This window comes from Populus nigra, chromosome 12 (genome assembly GCF_951802175.1).
Source record: "Populus nigra chromosome 12, ddPopNigr1.1, whole genome shotgun sequence".
Lineage (NCBI taxonomy): Eukaryota > Viridiplantae > Streptophyta > Magnoliopsida > Malpighiales > Salicaceae > Populus > Populus nigra.
The window spans coordinates 14,172,699-14,187,306 of NC_084863.1; the positions used below are offsets into that span (position 1 = coordinate 14,172,699).

The following is a 14,608-nucleotide window of genomic DNA, read 5'->3' on the forward strand; positions in this document are numbered from 1 at the left end:
ACACTACCATTGGCTTGCAGCAACTTCAGTTTTCTTATTTTATGGCTATTCCCATTTGCGTTTTCATTTGTCGTGTCTGCAGAGGTTTGTGGGCTGCTTTGAGGTTTCAACAGGGGTGGTAGATGGAGATGCTTGCCATTGGTTTCATCATTCATGAAGGCATAATTATGGTTCTTTCCAATGCCGGATGACTCGAGAACAGGGGATGACATGGTGCCTTGTAGAGGTGTGTTATTTTGGTTACTAGTTACCTTCATTGCAAGAAGGTTGGGTGCTCCATCAGAAATATGAGCTGTAAACGATCTAACTTTCATCATATTCTTCCTTTTGCTGAATGAAGATTTAGGTGCAAGCCCTCTGGTTCTTCTAAGCTTCTTATCTTTTATTTTTCCTTCCAACTCCATTTCCACTACTTCTTGTGGTTCTGCCAGGTCACGTATGAATGCAGAGAAAGATTGCTGATGTGTATTCTGGCTCTGATTTTGGGCTAGTATCATGTGTCTCGTTAGTTTTGGGGTAGGCCTTATAACCTGGGCTGAGGAGGCTTTAGTGTGTGTTTGTTTTTTATCGAGGCCCACTCGTGAAAAGGATACTGCTGAGTCTTCTGGGCTGCTGTAGCTGGTTTCTGCCACTTGTATTTTTTCCCCAATGGTGTCATAGCATGGCTCTGTAGAGGACGATTGGGATTGGTAAGAGGCGGTGTGTAATTGCTGTTTTTTTATCTGTAGCTTGTGTGTTTCCTTAGTTTCAGGAAAAAGGCAGAAGGTTTTGTATGTTGTGTCAGATTGGTCTAGGTTGCTGGGTATTTCAATGTACCTTGTGCAGAGAATGATAGAGGGGTCAGTTTGCATGTCCTTGTTCTGTTGCTCTGGTGAGGTCCAATCAACTTCTGGTTCATTTATACTGGTCCAATCCTCTTTCATATATTTATGTTTTGCTTGATTTATATGTTTTTATTAAGTAAATAAGAAGCTAGTTAAGTTTGCTTGGTCCTTGTTTCATTTTGTATCTTTTCTAGCCTATCTCTTGTTACTTTACTTCTCCTATTTAGCCATGCTTTTCATGGCTAAATTAGTTAATTAATAAAACTTCCCGTCTTTCATACGAAAAAGGGGATGAATTAAAGTTTTCATTCGCAAATAAACAAATTTTTTTTATATGTTTACAATTTTCTTTCCACAATAAAACATCTTTGGCCGATTTCAACTTTCACAATCAATAAATAATCAACTAAGGTATCTTTCAATTTAAATCTCTCATTTTGTGAATATTCCATTAGTATATGGATAATGTGATTGAACAAAGAAAATAAATATTTATTATTGTTGTTGTTGTTGTTTTGTTGTTGTTACCCATTTTTGAATTCCCACACAAAAATAAAAAAAAATACAAAAATATATATTCGGAAGAAATCCAAAACAAATAACTGGAGCGAGAAAAGGATGCTGGAATACCGAAAAAAGGCCAAAATTGGTTGAGAAGGTTCAAAAATGCAAAAGGTTGAAATTTAATAGTATATTTTTTACTGTTGAAAGCCCTGTTGACAAAGAAAATTCAAGTTGAGAAAGAAAAGTCTAAAATCAGATGTTTATGGACTCAATTAAATTTTATCTAAGGTTTAATTGAATTTATGAAGGGTTGGACTGTAAGAAAAATTGATTTTAAGTCAATTTAGGCTTTTATTGGAAGAAATTAAAGTTATGGGGTTCAAATATAATTTTGAAGAGTTGATTTGGTCAAATCAGAGGCTTAATTGCATAATTATTGAAGTTTGAGGGCCAATTAGGAACTTAATTGAAACAATCCGAAACAAAGGACTAAACCGGAAAAGGAGCTAAACTCAAGGGATCCAATTAAAACTTTTCCAAGGGGCTTGATTACAAAATTGCAAAAACATCAAGGATTAAATCAGAAATATCATTTTGAAATTGAAAACGGCACCGTTTCATTAAGAATTACGCGCACTGTTCATGGTCTTCTTCAAAAGAAAAAATAGCCAGCAATAAAGAGACAGGGGAGACGTTGAAGCTGCAATCAAGGGTGGGCGTGTCTCGCGGCTGATGTTCCTCGCCGCCGTGATGCACGCCAGTCGTTACCAAGAAACGCCTGCGACCTCTGGCTACAAAAGCCAGAGGAAGAACCGAACCAAGGGGGGCAGAAACACAGAGGGAGGGAGAGTGTAAGGAAGAGAAGAAGAGAGAAAAGAGAGAACATAGTGGGAAATTTAGGAGAGTGAAACACAAAGGAAGGTCGCAAGAGGATAAGCAGCAGAGCAAAGGAACGGCAGTAGGAGAAACCGAGTGGCGAATCAAAGCTCACAGATAGCAGGGAGGTCAGCACCACCACCAGTTTCCTTTTTCCAGAACCAGGTATGCTCATTTCCTTTCTTCTTAAAAAATTTGATGCATGTTCGTCTAGAAAAACAAAAAGAAACAAAAGACAAGAAAGCCAAAAGATCGCCATTTCTGTACTCTGTAACTAGGGGTCCTCGTTTTTTATGTTAAAATTACCTTCGCACTGTTCCACTCACGCGTAAAATTTTACGTGTGCATGGCTTGGTTGGGTCACTGGCTTGGGCCAGTGACTAGGTGGCATGGGTCCAGTTCAGCCACATGGGCTGGGTTGGACCCAGCCCGAAAATAAAAAATTTTAAAAAAATACTTTTCAAAAAATCTATGATTTTCTGTAAATTTTTTACTTTATTTTGATCAATATTGGTTTTTATTTTTATATTGTAAAGATACAAATTCTGTATTAAAATACTCGATTTTCGTCAAAATATTTAAATAATAATAAAACAAAATGTTTTGTTTTCATGTATACGGTCAAGTATTTAAAAAAAAATATTTCATATTATATTTTCATACAACAAAAATTCAAAACATAGGTATTAGAAAGCATATTGGCTTTAATAATCAGTTTATTAAAGTCACGAGAATTAGGCCAATATTTCAAAATTTTCAAAAAAACTTATTTTTCTTTTAATATCTAGGGTTATGATCTTATACATAAGATGTATTCCGGATGTTAAATTCTTTTGTTGAGGTTAGAACGGTTAGGTTTTACTCGATAAGATAAGGACCTCCTTACTGAGGAGTACTTTTCTTAAACCATAGATAAACCGACAACTAGAAAGTATGACAAGACCTTAGATTTTATCAGACAATAAAACAACGCAGCCTACCTTAGATAGGGCATGCTTGGGGTGTTAATACCTTCTTTTTATGCAACCAATCCCCGTACCCGATCTCTGAGACCAGTTAGGGTTCCTAGTGACCAAAATACTAGGTGGCGACTCCCATTCATGTTTTTCACAGATAAAAGACAAGAATTCATTGTCTCCCCATATTTTCCACATAGATACATTAGATAATATATGAGAGTGGATGTTTTTCACCACGAAGTTGCACACGTGCGACATTTTTTTATTTTTTATTTTCTTTATTCAATCACATTATCCATATACTATTGTAATATTTTCTAAATGAAAGATTTAAATTCAAAGATACCTTAGTTGATTATTATTGATTGTGAAAATTAAAATCAGCCAAAGAGTTTCGACTATGAAAGGAAAAATATAAACAAAAATATCATAATTTTTTTTTATTATTATTTGGGACTTAAAACTTTCAATTATGATGATAAATCTAAGGTTATATAAATATATTTGGTTGAAGGAACAAAGTGAGATATGAAATAAATCAATTTGTGGGACATTTATTAATTGGATTTATGTTTTATAAAAAAAAGGACAGGATACAAGTCTCCTCTATTTTCAGTGATTTTATTGTTTGTATTTTTTTATACTAAGATAGCAATCAAAACATTGCTTTTAACCAAGGGAGAGTAACACTTGCAACAAAGCAAGAGTTCCCAACTAACTAAGGAGTTATACAGAGTTTCACAACATATACTCTTGACACACGACTAGAGTGTAAAGAAAATGCTCAAGGAGAATTGTTTTATGAAGAGTTGGAGAGCTTGCAGGTTTCTAGGAGTTCATATGCTAACTGTTAGCAACTGGATGTTCCAGTTAGGATGACAATATTTTGAAAATCATCAGGTGTTCTAGCAACCTACTATGACAAAAGAAAAAAACAAAGCGTTTGTCTTGAAATAAAGGTAGTATATATACAAATGATTTTTAGTCGAAAATACTCCTCTTGTTATCTTTTAAACTAGTGACAATAATATATCTTGGGTTTGGCTACCCTAGCGGTGTTTTTTTTTAAAGCTCTTCAAAAGTTTTTCCCTTCATAACCAAATAACATGTTTCTTTAAGTTTTCCGCACTTATATTTATTTTGTTACTAATCAGGTTTGCAAAGTATTAGCAAGTTGTTTTTTAACATATAAGGAACAAGAACAGGACCATCAAGTGGTATCAGAGCTAGTTCACTCATTCTAGAGTTAGATCTATTTTCCTTGTTGAACATTTCAACATTGACTTCAGCATTGCAATTCAATAGTGAGAACTATACCTATTAGAATGTGAGGATGGAAGCTTTCCTCAAATCACTAGACGAGAAAATTTAACACTTAGTTGAGCATGGATGGATTAAGCTTAAAACTCCTTTCAGCAACTGGACTAGATGTTGTTATCCATTTTTTGGTTCCCACATAAAAAATAAAAAAATACAAAAAAAATATATCAAAAAATATTCGGAAGAAATCCAATAAATAATAAGAGCGAGAAAAGGATGCTGGAATGCCGAAAAAAGGCTTGTTGAGGAGGTTTAAAAATGCAAAAGGTTGAAATTGGACAGTATGTCGTTGACTGATGAAAGCCCTGTTGACAAAGAAAATTCAATTTTGAAAAAAAAAATATTCAAAATCAGATGTTTATAGATTCAATTATATTTTTTCTAAGGTTTAATTGAATTTATGAAGGGTTTGATTTTTAAAAAAATTGATTTTAAGTCAATTTAAGCTTTTATTGGAAGAAATTAAAGTTTGAGGGTCTAGTTGTAATTTTTAAGAGTTGATTTGGTCAAATTAGGGGCTTAATTGTATAATTATTGAATTTTGATGGCCAATTAGAGACTTAATTGAAACAATCCGAAACCAAGCACCAAACCGGAAAAGACGTTAAAATCAAGGGATGCAATTATAAAAATATCCAAGGACCAAATCAGAAATATCCATTTGAAATTTAAAAAAGGCGCCGAAACTATTAATTGTCTTCTTCGCTGGCAATGAAGATAGGAGAAGATAGTGGGGCTGCAATCAAGGGAGGCATGTCTCGCGGCTAATATTCCTCACCACTATAATGCACGCCGACCGTTACCATGTTCCTGCCATAACGCATGCATCCTCTGGCTATAAAAGCCTGAGGAGGGACCGAGCAGAAGGAGGAGAAAAAGGAAAGAGGGAGGAAACACAAGGAGAAAGATAAGACAGAGGGGGGGAAGGAAGAAAACAGAGGGAGAGAGAGAGAGAGGAGAGCAGAATAGAGGGGAGACACAAGTGTTGGGTTGGTTGCCATTAATATGCAATGACCATTGACAATTGTAGCAACTGCAGCTGGAGTTGCACCAACCATGTGCACCCATCCAAGATGTCAAAGGTTGGCAGCCACCATTGTTGAAGAAGAGTTGGAGTTGGCAGCCACCTTTGTTGAAGAAGAGCTGGAGCTTGTGGCACCATTCTTGCCTATAAATAGGCACCGAGAGAGCAGAGCAAATTGAGTGAGAGAGTGCAGAATGTGAGAGACCAAGAGAGAAAGTGAAGGGGCTGCCAAGGGCAGCAACCCTGCTGCCATGTGCAGCAGTGTGAGAGAGCTGGGAGTAGAGTTTGAGTGAAGTGATCCTCCTCCTCCATGTGTGTTGTAATCCTTTCTCTATCTGTCTCTAATAATATATATTGACTTCTCCCGTGGATGTAGACGGTTTTGCCGAACCATGTTAAATATTGTGTCTCAGTGTGCTTAGCCTCCTTTGAGCAACTATCAGAACACCACCAGTCCGCACATAGGGAGCCGAAATCCCCAACAACAAGACAGAGAAGGAGGAAGAGAAGAGAGGATGGGAAATATTTTGAAAAGAACGGAAAAAAAAATAGAGAGACGGGGGGGGGGGGGGGAGGGGAGAAAATTACAGAGGAAAAAGGCAGGAAAAAGGAGAACCACCATTATTCTTCCTCTCCACCGCTGCCACCATCGCCCCCCACAGCAACCTCCATCGCACCGTCTGAAAGCCACCAGCAGCTCCACCCTCACCGGAGACCAAAAGGAGAAGAACCAAACAGAAATAGACGAGGAAGGAAAAAAACAGAGGCTGGTGCCTCTGCACGGGGAAGAAGAAGAAAAACTGCATCAAACACTGCCCGCCACCGTCATAACCACCGTGAGCCATCGTCGGCTTCCTCTCCACCGCCACAGCATCACTGTGAGCGTACGCCAATACCATCGTCTTAGACATCGTTTCCGCCACCAGGTTTGTTCTCCTCGTCTCTGTGCATGCAATTCCATTTTGCATTTCACTGTTCAAGTGAATTATAATTCACTTGAATAGTGAAATACAAATGTTACTGTTCAAGTATAATTCACTTGAACAGTAACTACTTCCATTTGCATATGTTACTGAGCATGCACTCGTGAGGAAGCTCACATGTGACTTTTGTTTTCCCTGTTGGGTTTAGCCCAGCCACATACACTAAGCTGGACCTAGCAAAAAAAAAAATTTCAAAAATCTTTTTAAAAATTTATGATTTTTTCATATATTTTTACTGTATTTTAATTAATATTGGTTTGTATTTTTATACTGTAAAGATACAAATCCAGTATTAAAATACCTGGTTTTTGTTAAAAAAATAATAAAATAATAAAAAATAAAATGTTTTGTTTTCATGCATACGGTCAAGTCTCTCAAAAATAAAAAAAAATATATGTTATATTTTCATACAACAAAGAAAATTTTAAAAATATGTATTAGCATACATTTTGGCTTTAATAACAAGTTTATTAAAGTTACAAGAACTAGGTCAATATTTCAAAAATTACAAAAAAAATTTATTTTGTTTTCTTTCAATATCTAGGGGTACGACCTTATAAGTAAGACGTACTCCGGATATTAAAATTTTTTGTTGACGTTAGAACAGTTGGGTTTTACCCAATAAAATAAGGATCTCCTTACCGAGAAGAACTTTTCTTAAACCATAGACGGACCAACAACTAGAAAACACGACAAGACCTTAGATTTTATCAGACAATAAAACAATGCAGCCTACTTTAGGTAGGGCGTATTTGAGGTGTTAATACCTTCCCTTTACGCAAGCAGTCCCCGTACCCGATCTCCGAGACAAGTTAGGGTTCTTAGTGACCAAAATACTAAGTGATGACTCCCATTCTATTTTTTCACAGATAAAAAACAAGAATTCCTTGTCTCTCCATATTTGTCAGATTGATAGAAGATAACAGAATTTAAGGGTGGATGTTTTCACCGCAACGCCGCATACGTGCAACACTAGAGATGAATCCACTCATTATAATTGGAATAATAAAGGCTTGAATGCTATATTCATGTAGTCTCTTGATGAATTTTAAAGAACCTACATGTGTGAGATAGCTAAGGAAGCTTGAGATATTCTTGAAATTACTTGTGAGGGTACCAAGACGATGAAAAATTCCAAATAAAAAATGCTAACCTCAAGGTTTAACGGGTTAACTTAATTAGTTGACTTGATTTTTTTCTCTTTTCCTGATTGATTTTTTTTCTTAATTTCATAATTTAACATTGGGTTAATTAAGAATTAGGTTTCGTGATTTGTTTTGATTTGCTTTCTATAAGGTTATCCTTGTCTCATGACTCAGGTGATGAGTTAACCTAAGTTTACTTGAGTCGTTTTTTATGTCCTTTATTATTTTTTTTTCAATTTTATTTTTCAACACTAGGTTGATTGGAAATTAGGCTTCATAATTTATATTAATTTACTTTCTATTGGGTTATTATAGTCTCATGACCTAGGTCACGAGTTTAGCAAGTTAACTCATGTTATATTTTTTGTCCTTCTTTAATTGATTTTTTTTTTCAATTTCATCTTTTAAAATTGAGCTTATTAAAAATTAAGCTTTATAACTTTTTTTTATTTGCATTCTAGGAGATTATCATTATCTTGAATTCTTTTATTTGCATCCTATGGTGGGTGTGTGGTTTTGAAGATTCTGAAATTCTTGAAATTTTGTGAATTTATGTAGTTTGTTGTTGAAGTCATTTTTACGCTAATATTAAATGACATACTTTTACGCTAGAATAAGCAAAAGATGAGGTCAATTCTACACTGAAATTGAAAGAGCTTGACAATATAAATAATAATTTTCAGGAGATTCAAAGCTTGATATAATAAAAGTATTGCTTATAAAAACAACCTGATCACTCTACCAGCTTGGAAGCCAATGTGTTGCACGTTCATCACAATTTCTAGTAGAAGTTAAATTAAAATCACTTACAAGAAAAGAAAGACGCCGGAAGAATAAAGTATGAGAAAAAGAACTACTGCATCCAAAAAAGGACAAACTCGCACATGAAGTTTTCATAAGAAAGAGGGAAAAGTAAAGATGCTTAAAGTGTTTCCCTATAAGAACATCAAGAAGCTCTGTCTATACAAGTTCCTTTCCTTTAATTATATGTAAATTAAATTAGAGGAAGGAACTTGCTTCACTTTTTGATATCATTAATTTATTCATCTGCACGCAAGATAAGTATGTGAGGGAGATAAGTCTGCCTGTGAGGACTAGTTCGTCAAATAATCCCTTAGCTCTGCAGGTAGAAAGCGACAGTATGTTATTTTGATGAAGATCCTGAAGAGAGCCATGTAATTGCATAATTCTAGATTTAGATGGAGAGGTAAGAGTTCTAGGGTGCTCCAAACACTTACCAAAATTAGGTATGTAGTCCACCACAAGGTAAAGAACATAAATGGAGAGGGATGAGGGTAAAGCACTGAGTATGAGTTGATCTTATTGTTTCCATGTGAGAAATGTTTGGGAAGGACAAAAATTAATTTTGACAGAGGCAGCAGAAGAGTGACTGGACAGGTCAAGTGAAGAAGGGCATGAATGCGAGTCATCGACAAACAAGAACACCCCTTGGCTAATTAGATATAGCTTCATCTGCATACGCCAAAATAGATAATTGAAATCGGTGAGTTTGAGGTTAATGACCTGCTGTGTATTCGAGAGGGGAATAACAACTTCTGTTGTAGCATAGGGAAGCATAACTGCATTGATGTTAGGAGAAGAAGTGCTAACATTGGTGTTGGGAGAAGAAGGGCTAACAATGGTGCCAGCTGTAGCAAAAACTGAAGGATCCATATTGCAGAAGGTGAGTAGAAAATAAAAGCTGACATCAGATAAGTTCAGGGAAGCCGAAACAGTAGCAAATAAACAACAGAAAACATTGTTTATAGAGAATCAACATTGCAGAGAAACAGTAGCAATCAGAAATCATTGTGGATGGATGAAAAATGAAATTGTTGCAAAGAAGCAATAGCAATAGAAAACGGAGAGGCAAACACAAATCTGTTAAGATAAATTGGCTTTGATATCAAGTTGAAACAAAGTTTATGATAATTAAGAGACTGACTTAATAAAATAGTTACATCTGTTATTTATATGATTTGAATAGTACATGTGTTACGGTGTAGCATACTATACATGATAAGTTAATACATAAATAATACAATATATATTTCGTATTCTAACACACATTCCATGATAATGGACCTCCCAAAATAATTAAGTAGCTGAGAATTTACGTGGTTCACCCAATTTGGCTACGTCCACGGGCAAGTATAGAAGGATTTTACTAAGTAATGTGGGAATTACAACCTCTCTCTACTAATAGGAGAACAACTGAAATCTCTCTATTAATAGGAGAAAACACCTCACTTACTCTCTCACAAATACCTCATAATTTTGTGGGATTACTTTCCCTCTCTCACTCTTCTCTTCCTCTCTTGTTGTGTGTTTTCAATGCTTGGATGCATTGCCTATTTATTGGCAAGCATCCATGTAAATACAAGTGGCACAAGTTTGGTGCCTACAATTTAGGACTAAGGAAGGATGGCTTCACCACCATTGTTGACTCCTATCATTGTTGACTACTTAGGTGGCTGGTTTCACACTGACTACCTGGTGTGTGTGAACTACCACTCAAACTTTTATATATTTTATTTTATTTGGTAGCAAGAGCATCTTCCTTTTGATATGGAAAGTCTATGGTTGAATTCATAAAAAAAGTACATGAAAATATTAGAGATTCACGATAAAACATACCACATATAAAAAGATAATTGGATTTATAATTGAGATGCTATAATCGATCTGATGGATATTAAAATAAATTTCTCCATTGCCCTATATTTATGAAGAATACATTTTTAAAATTGTTCCAGAAAAGTAATCTTGATTAACATAAATTAATGTAAAAATATTATTTATGATAGAATAAAAACAATTAGGTGGCGATAGGCTCTATAATGATAATCGAGGACAGTTTCTACGTTACCTTAGCGCTAATGACTAACTTTTTGGCGATAGGCACATTTACGGGTAGTTACAGGTTTAGATTGTTGAAGTGGCTATGGAAATAGTTGCAAACTAGCTATTTGATTTGCGCGTCAGGTTAGATAAAAAGAATTTGAGCAAATAAAAATGATGTTCAGTCGAGGCAAATGTATTTCACACACACACACACACACACATATATATATATTCATGGATCTTAACGTAAGAGTTAGAGACTTTTGAATTGAATGTTTATTTCACCTAGAATCTCATGCCATCGTGTGTCATGTTCATTAAACCATGGATTAATTCTCCCAATGGCACTCTGTATATTTGTTATAAATTCAAGTTAAGATATTTTCCTTTTTTTGAGTTAGGGGAGATATTTTCTTCTTTTCCTTTTCCTTTTCCTTTTCCTTTTCCAGATGCTGCTTTAACCATAGCCAAGACTGCTTTCTCGTTCTTGCTATGTCCTGGATTCCAGAACGAATGGGTGAAGTAATTGAGTAATCAAAGTATATATTCTTGCAAATATAAAAAAAGTAAGACTCACATTATTTCAGATTCCATTGACATGCAGTCTGGTCTATTTAAATTTGAAGTCCAGCTGTCTGATATGCGTAGCTGATTCAACTGACACAATATTTTCTTTTGCCATGTCTCGCGTACTAGACGACGGCGTAGCAATAAAAATTGAGGAAAACTCGAACCCGAGAGATGACATGGAAAATACAAAGATAGATAGTAAGTTATATGAGTATGTGAAGCAGGACAATATTGAGGAATTTAAAAGCCGCGTCCAGCAACGTTTAGCGGAGAAGCTAGTGACTCCCTGTGGGAATACACTACTTCACGTAGCTGTAAGCTATGGAAGTGACAATATTACATCTTATCTAGCTGGAACGTTTCCTTCTCTAATCACCATCCAAAACAGCCAGAAGGACACAATCCTTCATCTTGCAGCCAGAGAAGGAAAGGCCAGTCATACAATTAAATCTCTTGTGGAATCGAATCCGAGCTTGATGAGGAAGACAAATACAAAGGGAAACACTCCTTTGCATGATGCAGTGATCACCGAAAACAAAGAAGTTGCCAAACTCCTAGTTTCCAGAGATCCAGAAGTGGCCTATTACAACAACAATAATGGCAAGTCTCCTTTATATCTGGCTGTTGAGAATGGCAATAAGAACGGGATACTTGATGATCTCTTGAATTTGGGAGCTTCGTTCCCTATAAAAAGTGAAGATGGTAATGCCCTACCAGAAGGAAAGTCCCCTGTTCATGTTGCCATCAAGCAACGTAACAGAGGTGATCACAATTTCATTACTCACTAGAAAATGAATTACAAACAAACAATTGTTGCAAAGCTATCATCTTTATATTCATTTGAAACATTTTCTTTTGATTTTCAGATATTTTGGAGAAAATTCAAAAGGAACAGCCAGAGCTATTACGTCTCACCGAGGAAGAGTTGGGTAATTCACTGCATTATGCATCATCCATAGGTTTTCTCGAAGGAGTTCAATTCCTATTAAAGATGTTTGACGATGGTGCTTATGAAACAAACCTTGAAGGCAACTATCCTATCCATGTAGCATGCAAAAGTCACTCTGTTGATGTAGTGAAGGAATTTCTTGATAAATTCCCATATCCAAAAGAATTCCTCAATAAGAAAGGGCAGAACATTCTTCATGTAGCGGCCAAATATGGAAATGGCAGTGTGGTTAGTTACATACTCAAACAGGACCAGAAGCTCGTCGCACCGCTGCTAAATGCGATAGATGACCGTGGAAATACACCTTTGCATTTGGCAGCACGTTATGGCCGTCGCATGGCTACATTTCTTCTTGTGCGTGACAATCGCGTTGAACATTTCATTGTGAACAATAGAAATTGGACACCATATGAGTTGGCTGAAGATTTTTCCAAAAGATTTGAAGAGAAATACATGAAAACAGATGAAATGGTATGCTACTAATTTGATCATCATTTATCGAGCTACAAAATTCTATGTATTTTAGGAGTATTACTGATTTAATATTTTGGTATCTGGGCTTCCTCTTTGTTGCCAGCGTGCCAAGGAACGAAAGCAGTTTGATTCAAAGAACAGTACCCCTGCGCACGAGATCAAGGTATTTACGTTTAGGATTATGATAAGTTTTTTATTTAAGAAACAATATTTTATATAAAACACTATCCAAAAAAAAAAGAGGATTAATAATTTTTTATTTATTAAATATATATCTTTTTTATCTTCATTTCAATAAAATCATGAAATTTTTTGTCCATATTTATTATTTTAATATTTTCTTTTAATTTTTATGGAATAAAAACATAGCTAAAAAGATATTTATTTTTTAAAGAAAATCATCAATTCATTATTCTTTTATTTTTTAATTAAAACTTATTTATAAGATTATGATAGGTTGTTATTAAAAAAAACAAAACAATTTTATAAAAACATTAGTAAAAAAATGGAACGTATTAATAAGGAAAATGGTTTTTTTTTTAAAAATATAGATACCTTTTTTATTTTTATTTCTATTTCAAATCAATTTAAATTATTTATAAAAATTAATTTTATTATTATATAATTAAATAAAAAGATTAAAAGTATTTCGCAGCAGGAAATCAAATATCTTCAATATATATCCATAGCACACAGAGAGAGCACTGCATTTTAACATATAATATTATTATTATTTTTGGACAGGGCAAAGAAGTTGATTCAAATAAGATGGATACAAAAGAGGCATCATCAAAGGACGGAATAGTGGTTTGGTATTTTGACTTGGTATTATTGCTTTTCTTCTTTCCTTTTTTTGTTTTTTCCCTTGCCATCCCTAGTCTTTTAAACTTCTAGTTCAAGCCCAATTGATTTAACTTGTATACCATTATTTTAAAAAATTCTAAACCATTCCATAAAATTACTTGTTCTGGGAAAGGCATTTGAAGGTCAATATTGCTTTTGGATGCAATTGAGCAAGTGCCAAGAACTCATTAAACAATTAAGCTTTTTCCCCCGTGCTATATATGCAGGTGATGACATTATCGATCTTATTCGTCAATGCCCGCCCTAAGAAATCCCTCAAGGAGCTTTTCCCTGTTACTGGACTACCCGTGTCACTAGCAAAAGAGGAAACAAAGAGCATGATAGGGAATCTTCTAGTGGTAGCAGTGCTTGTTGCTGGTGTAACCTTTGCGGGTGTAATACAATTGCCACAATTAAGGGATAACAATAACTCAAGTGATCGTCGTCATGAATTTAACAGCACTTATACTGCCTCCCATTACAGCACTTATGAGAATCTTCTGTATGGTTATTTGTTTCTCGATGTGGGGGCTTTATCTTCCTCTCTGCTGGCAGCTCTACTCCTTCTTTTGGCAAGCTTTAGTATTCCCAAATTCCAAATCCCTGCAACTGCGTTTTCAAGTATCATGGTTTGTTTGGCTATTTACATGATGTTCGGGGCAATCCTTTTTTCTCTGAGAATAGCATTAATAGGATCCCATCGTTGGTTGTTAACAATCATCATTACAGGGGTGGCCTTTGTTTTTCCTTCGATTATCCCGCTATTTGGCGACGCGGTTCTTCTACCAGTGCTCATGCATTATATCTACTACTACTTATTTTTATTGCTTATCTACAGAAGCTGGTGGCAGACTAATAAACTCTCTGATCTCAAGAGAAAGCTCTCTGATCTCAAGAGAAAGCTCTCTGATCTCAAGAAAAAGCACAATCTTTAGTAGGATCAGAGGTCGGGATTTTGGGATCGATAACATCTTGGATTGCGTCTGGCTAGCGATTGTGGTAATAATTTGAACTTTGTAATAACTCTTGAGTTTCCAATTGAATGTATGCGCACTTCTACTTTATATATATATATATATATATATATATATATATATTAAGCATGCATTCACTAGACTCCTGTTGTTGTTGTTGGATTGAGTAAAAAAAAAGAAAAATCAAATAATCAAATTAAGATATCAATGTTAATTAAAGATATCAACTTGGTTGGTCTTAACAGTATTAAAATGGCCGTCCCAAAATCGTTGACACGTTGCATTACGATAAAATCAACAAACATCCATCCCATCCCTG

The 14,608-nt window shown here is 35.1% G+C and overlaps 1 protein-coding gene across 2 annotated transcripts; it reads left to right on the plus strand.

The window, feature by feature from the left end:
* Positions 1-11,120: 11,120 nt before the first annotated feature.
* On the plus strand, positions 11,121-14,379 carry LOC133669652 (protein ACCELERATED CELL DEATH 6-like). 2 transcript variants are annotated; one of them, XM_062089872.1, is made up of 5 exons: positions 11,121-11,811; positions 11,916-12,469; positions 12,576-12,635; positions 13,217-13,297; positions 13,543-14,379. In XM_062089872.1, the coding sequence occupies exons 1-5, from the start codon at positions 11,160-11,162 to the stop codon at positions 14,248-14,250; spliced, it is 2,055 nt and encodes a 684-aa protein (XP_061945856.1). In that variant the 5' UTR covers positions 11,121-11,159; the 3' UTR covers positions 14,251-14,379. The 2 variants fall into 2 exon arrangements, with proteins under 2 accessions (XP_061945856.1, XP_061945857.1); XM_062089873.1 differs by having other exon boundaries at positions 11,121-11,751.
* Positions 14,380-14,608: the final 229 nt, after the last annotated feature.

Bases quoted from the DNA above. Each gene is read 5' to 3' on its own strand.
- LOC133669652 (XM_062089872.1), top strand. From the start codon at position 11,160: ATGTCTCGCGTACTAGACGACGGCGTAGCAATAAAAATTGAGGAAAAC. The intron at 12,636-13,216 runs GTATTTACGTTT...ATTTTTGGACAG, and splicing joins CCCCTGCGCACGAGATCAAG to GGCAAAGAAGTTGATTCAAA. The intron at 13,298-13,542 runs GTATTATTGCTT...CTATATATGCAG, and splicing joins TGGTTTGGTATTTTGACTTG to GTGATGACATTATCGATCTT.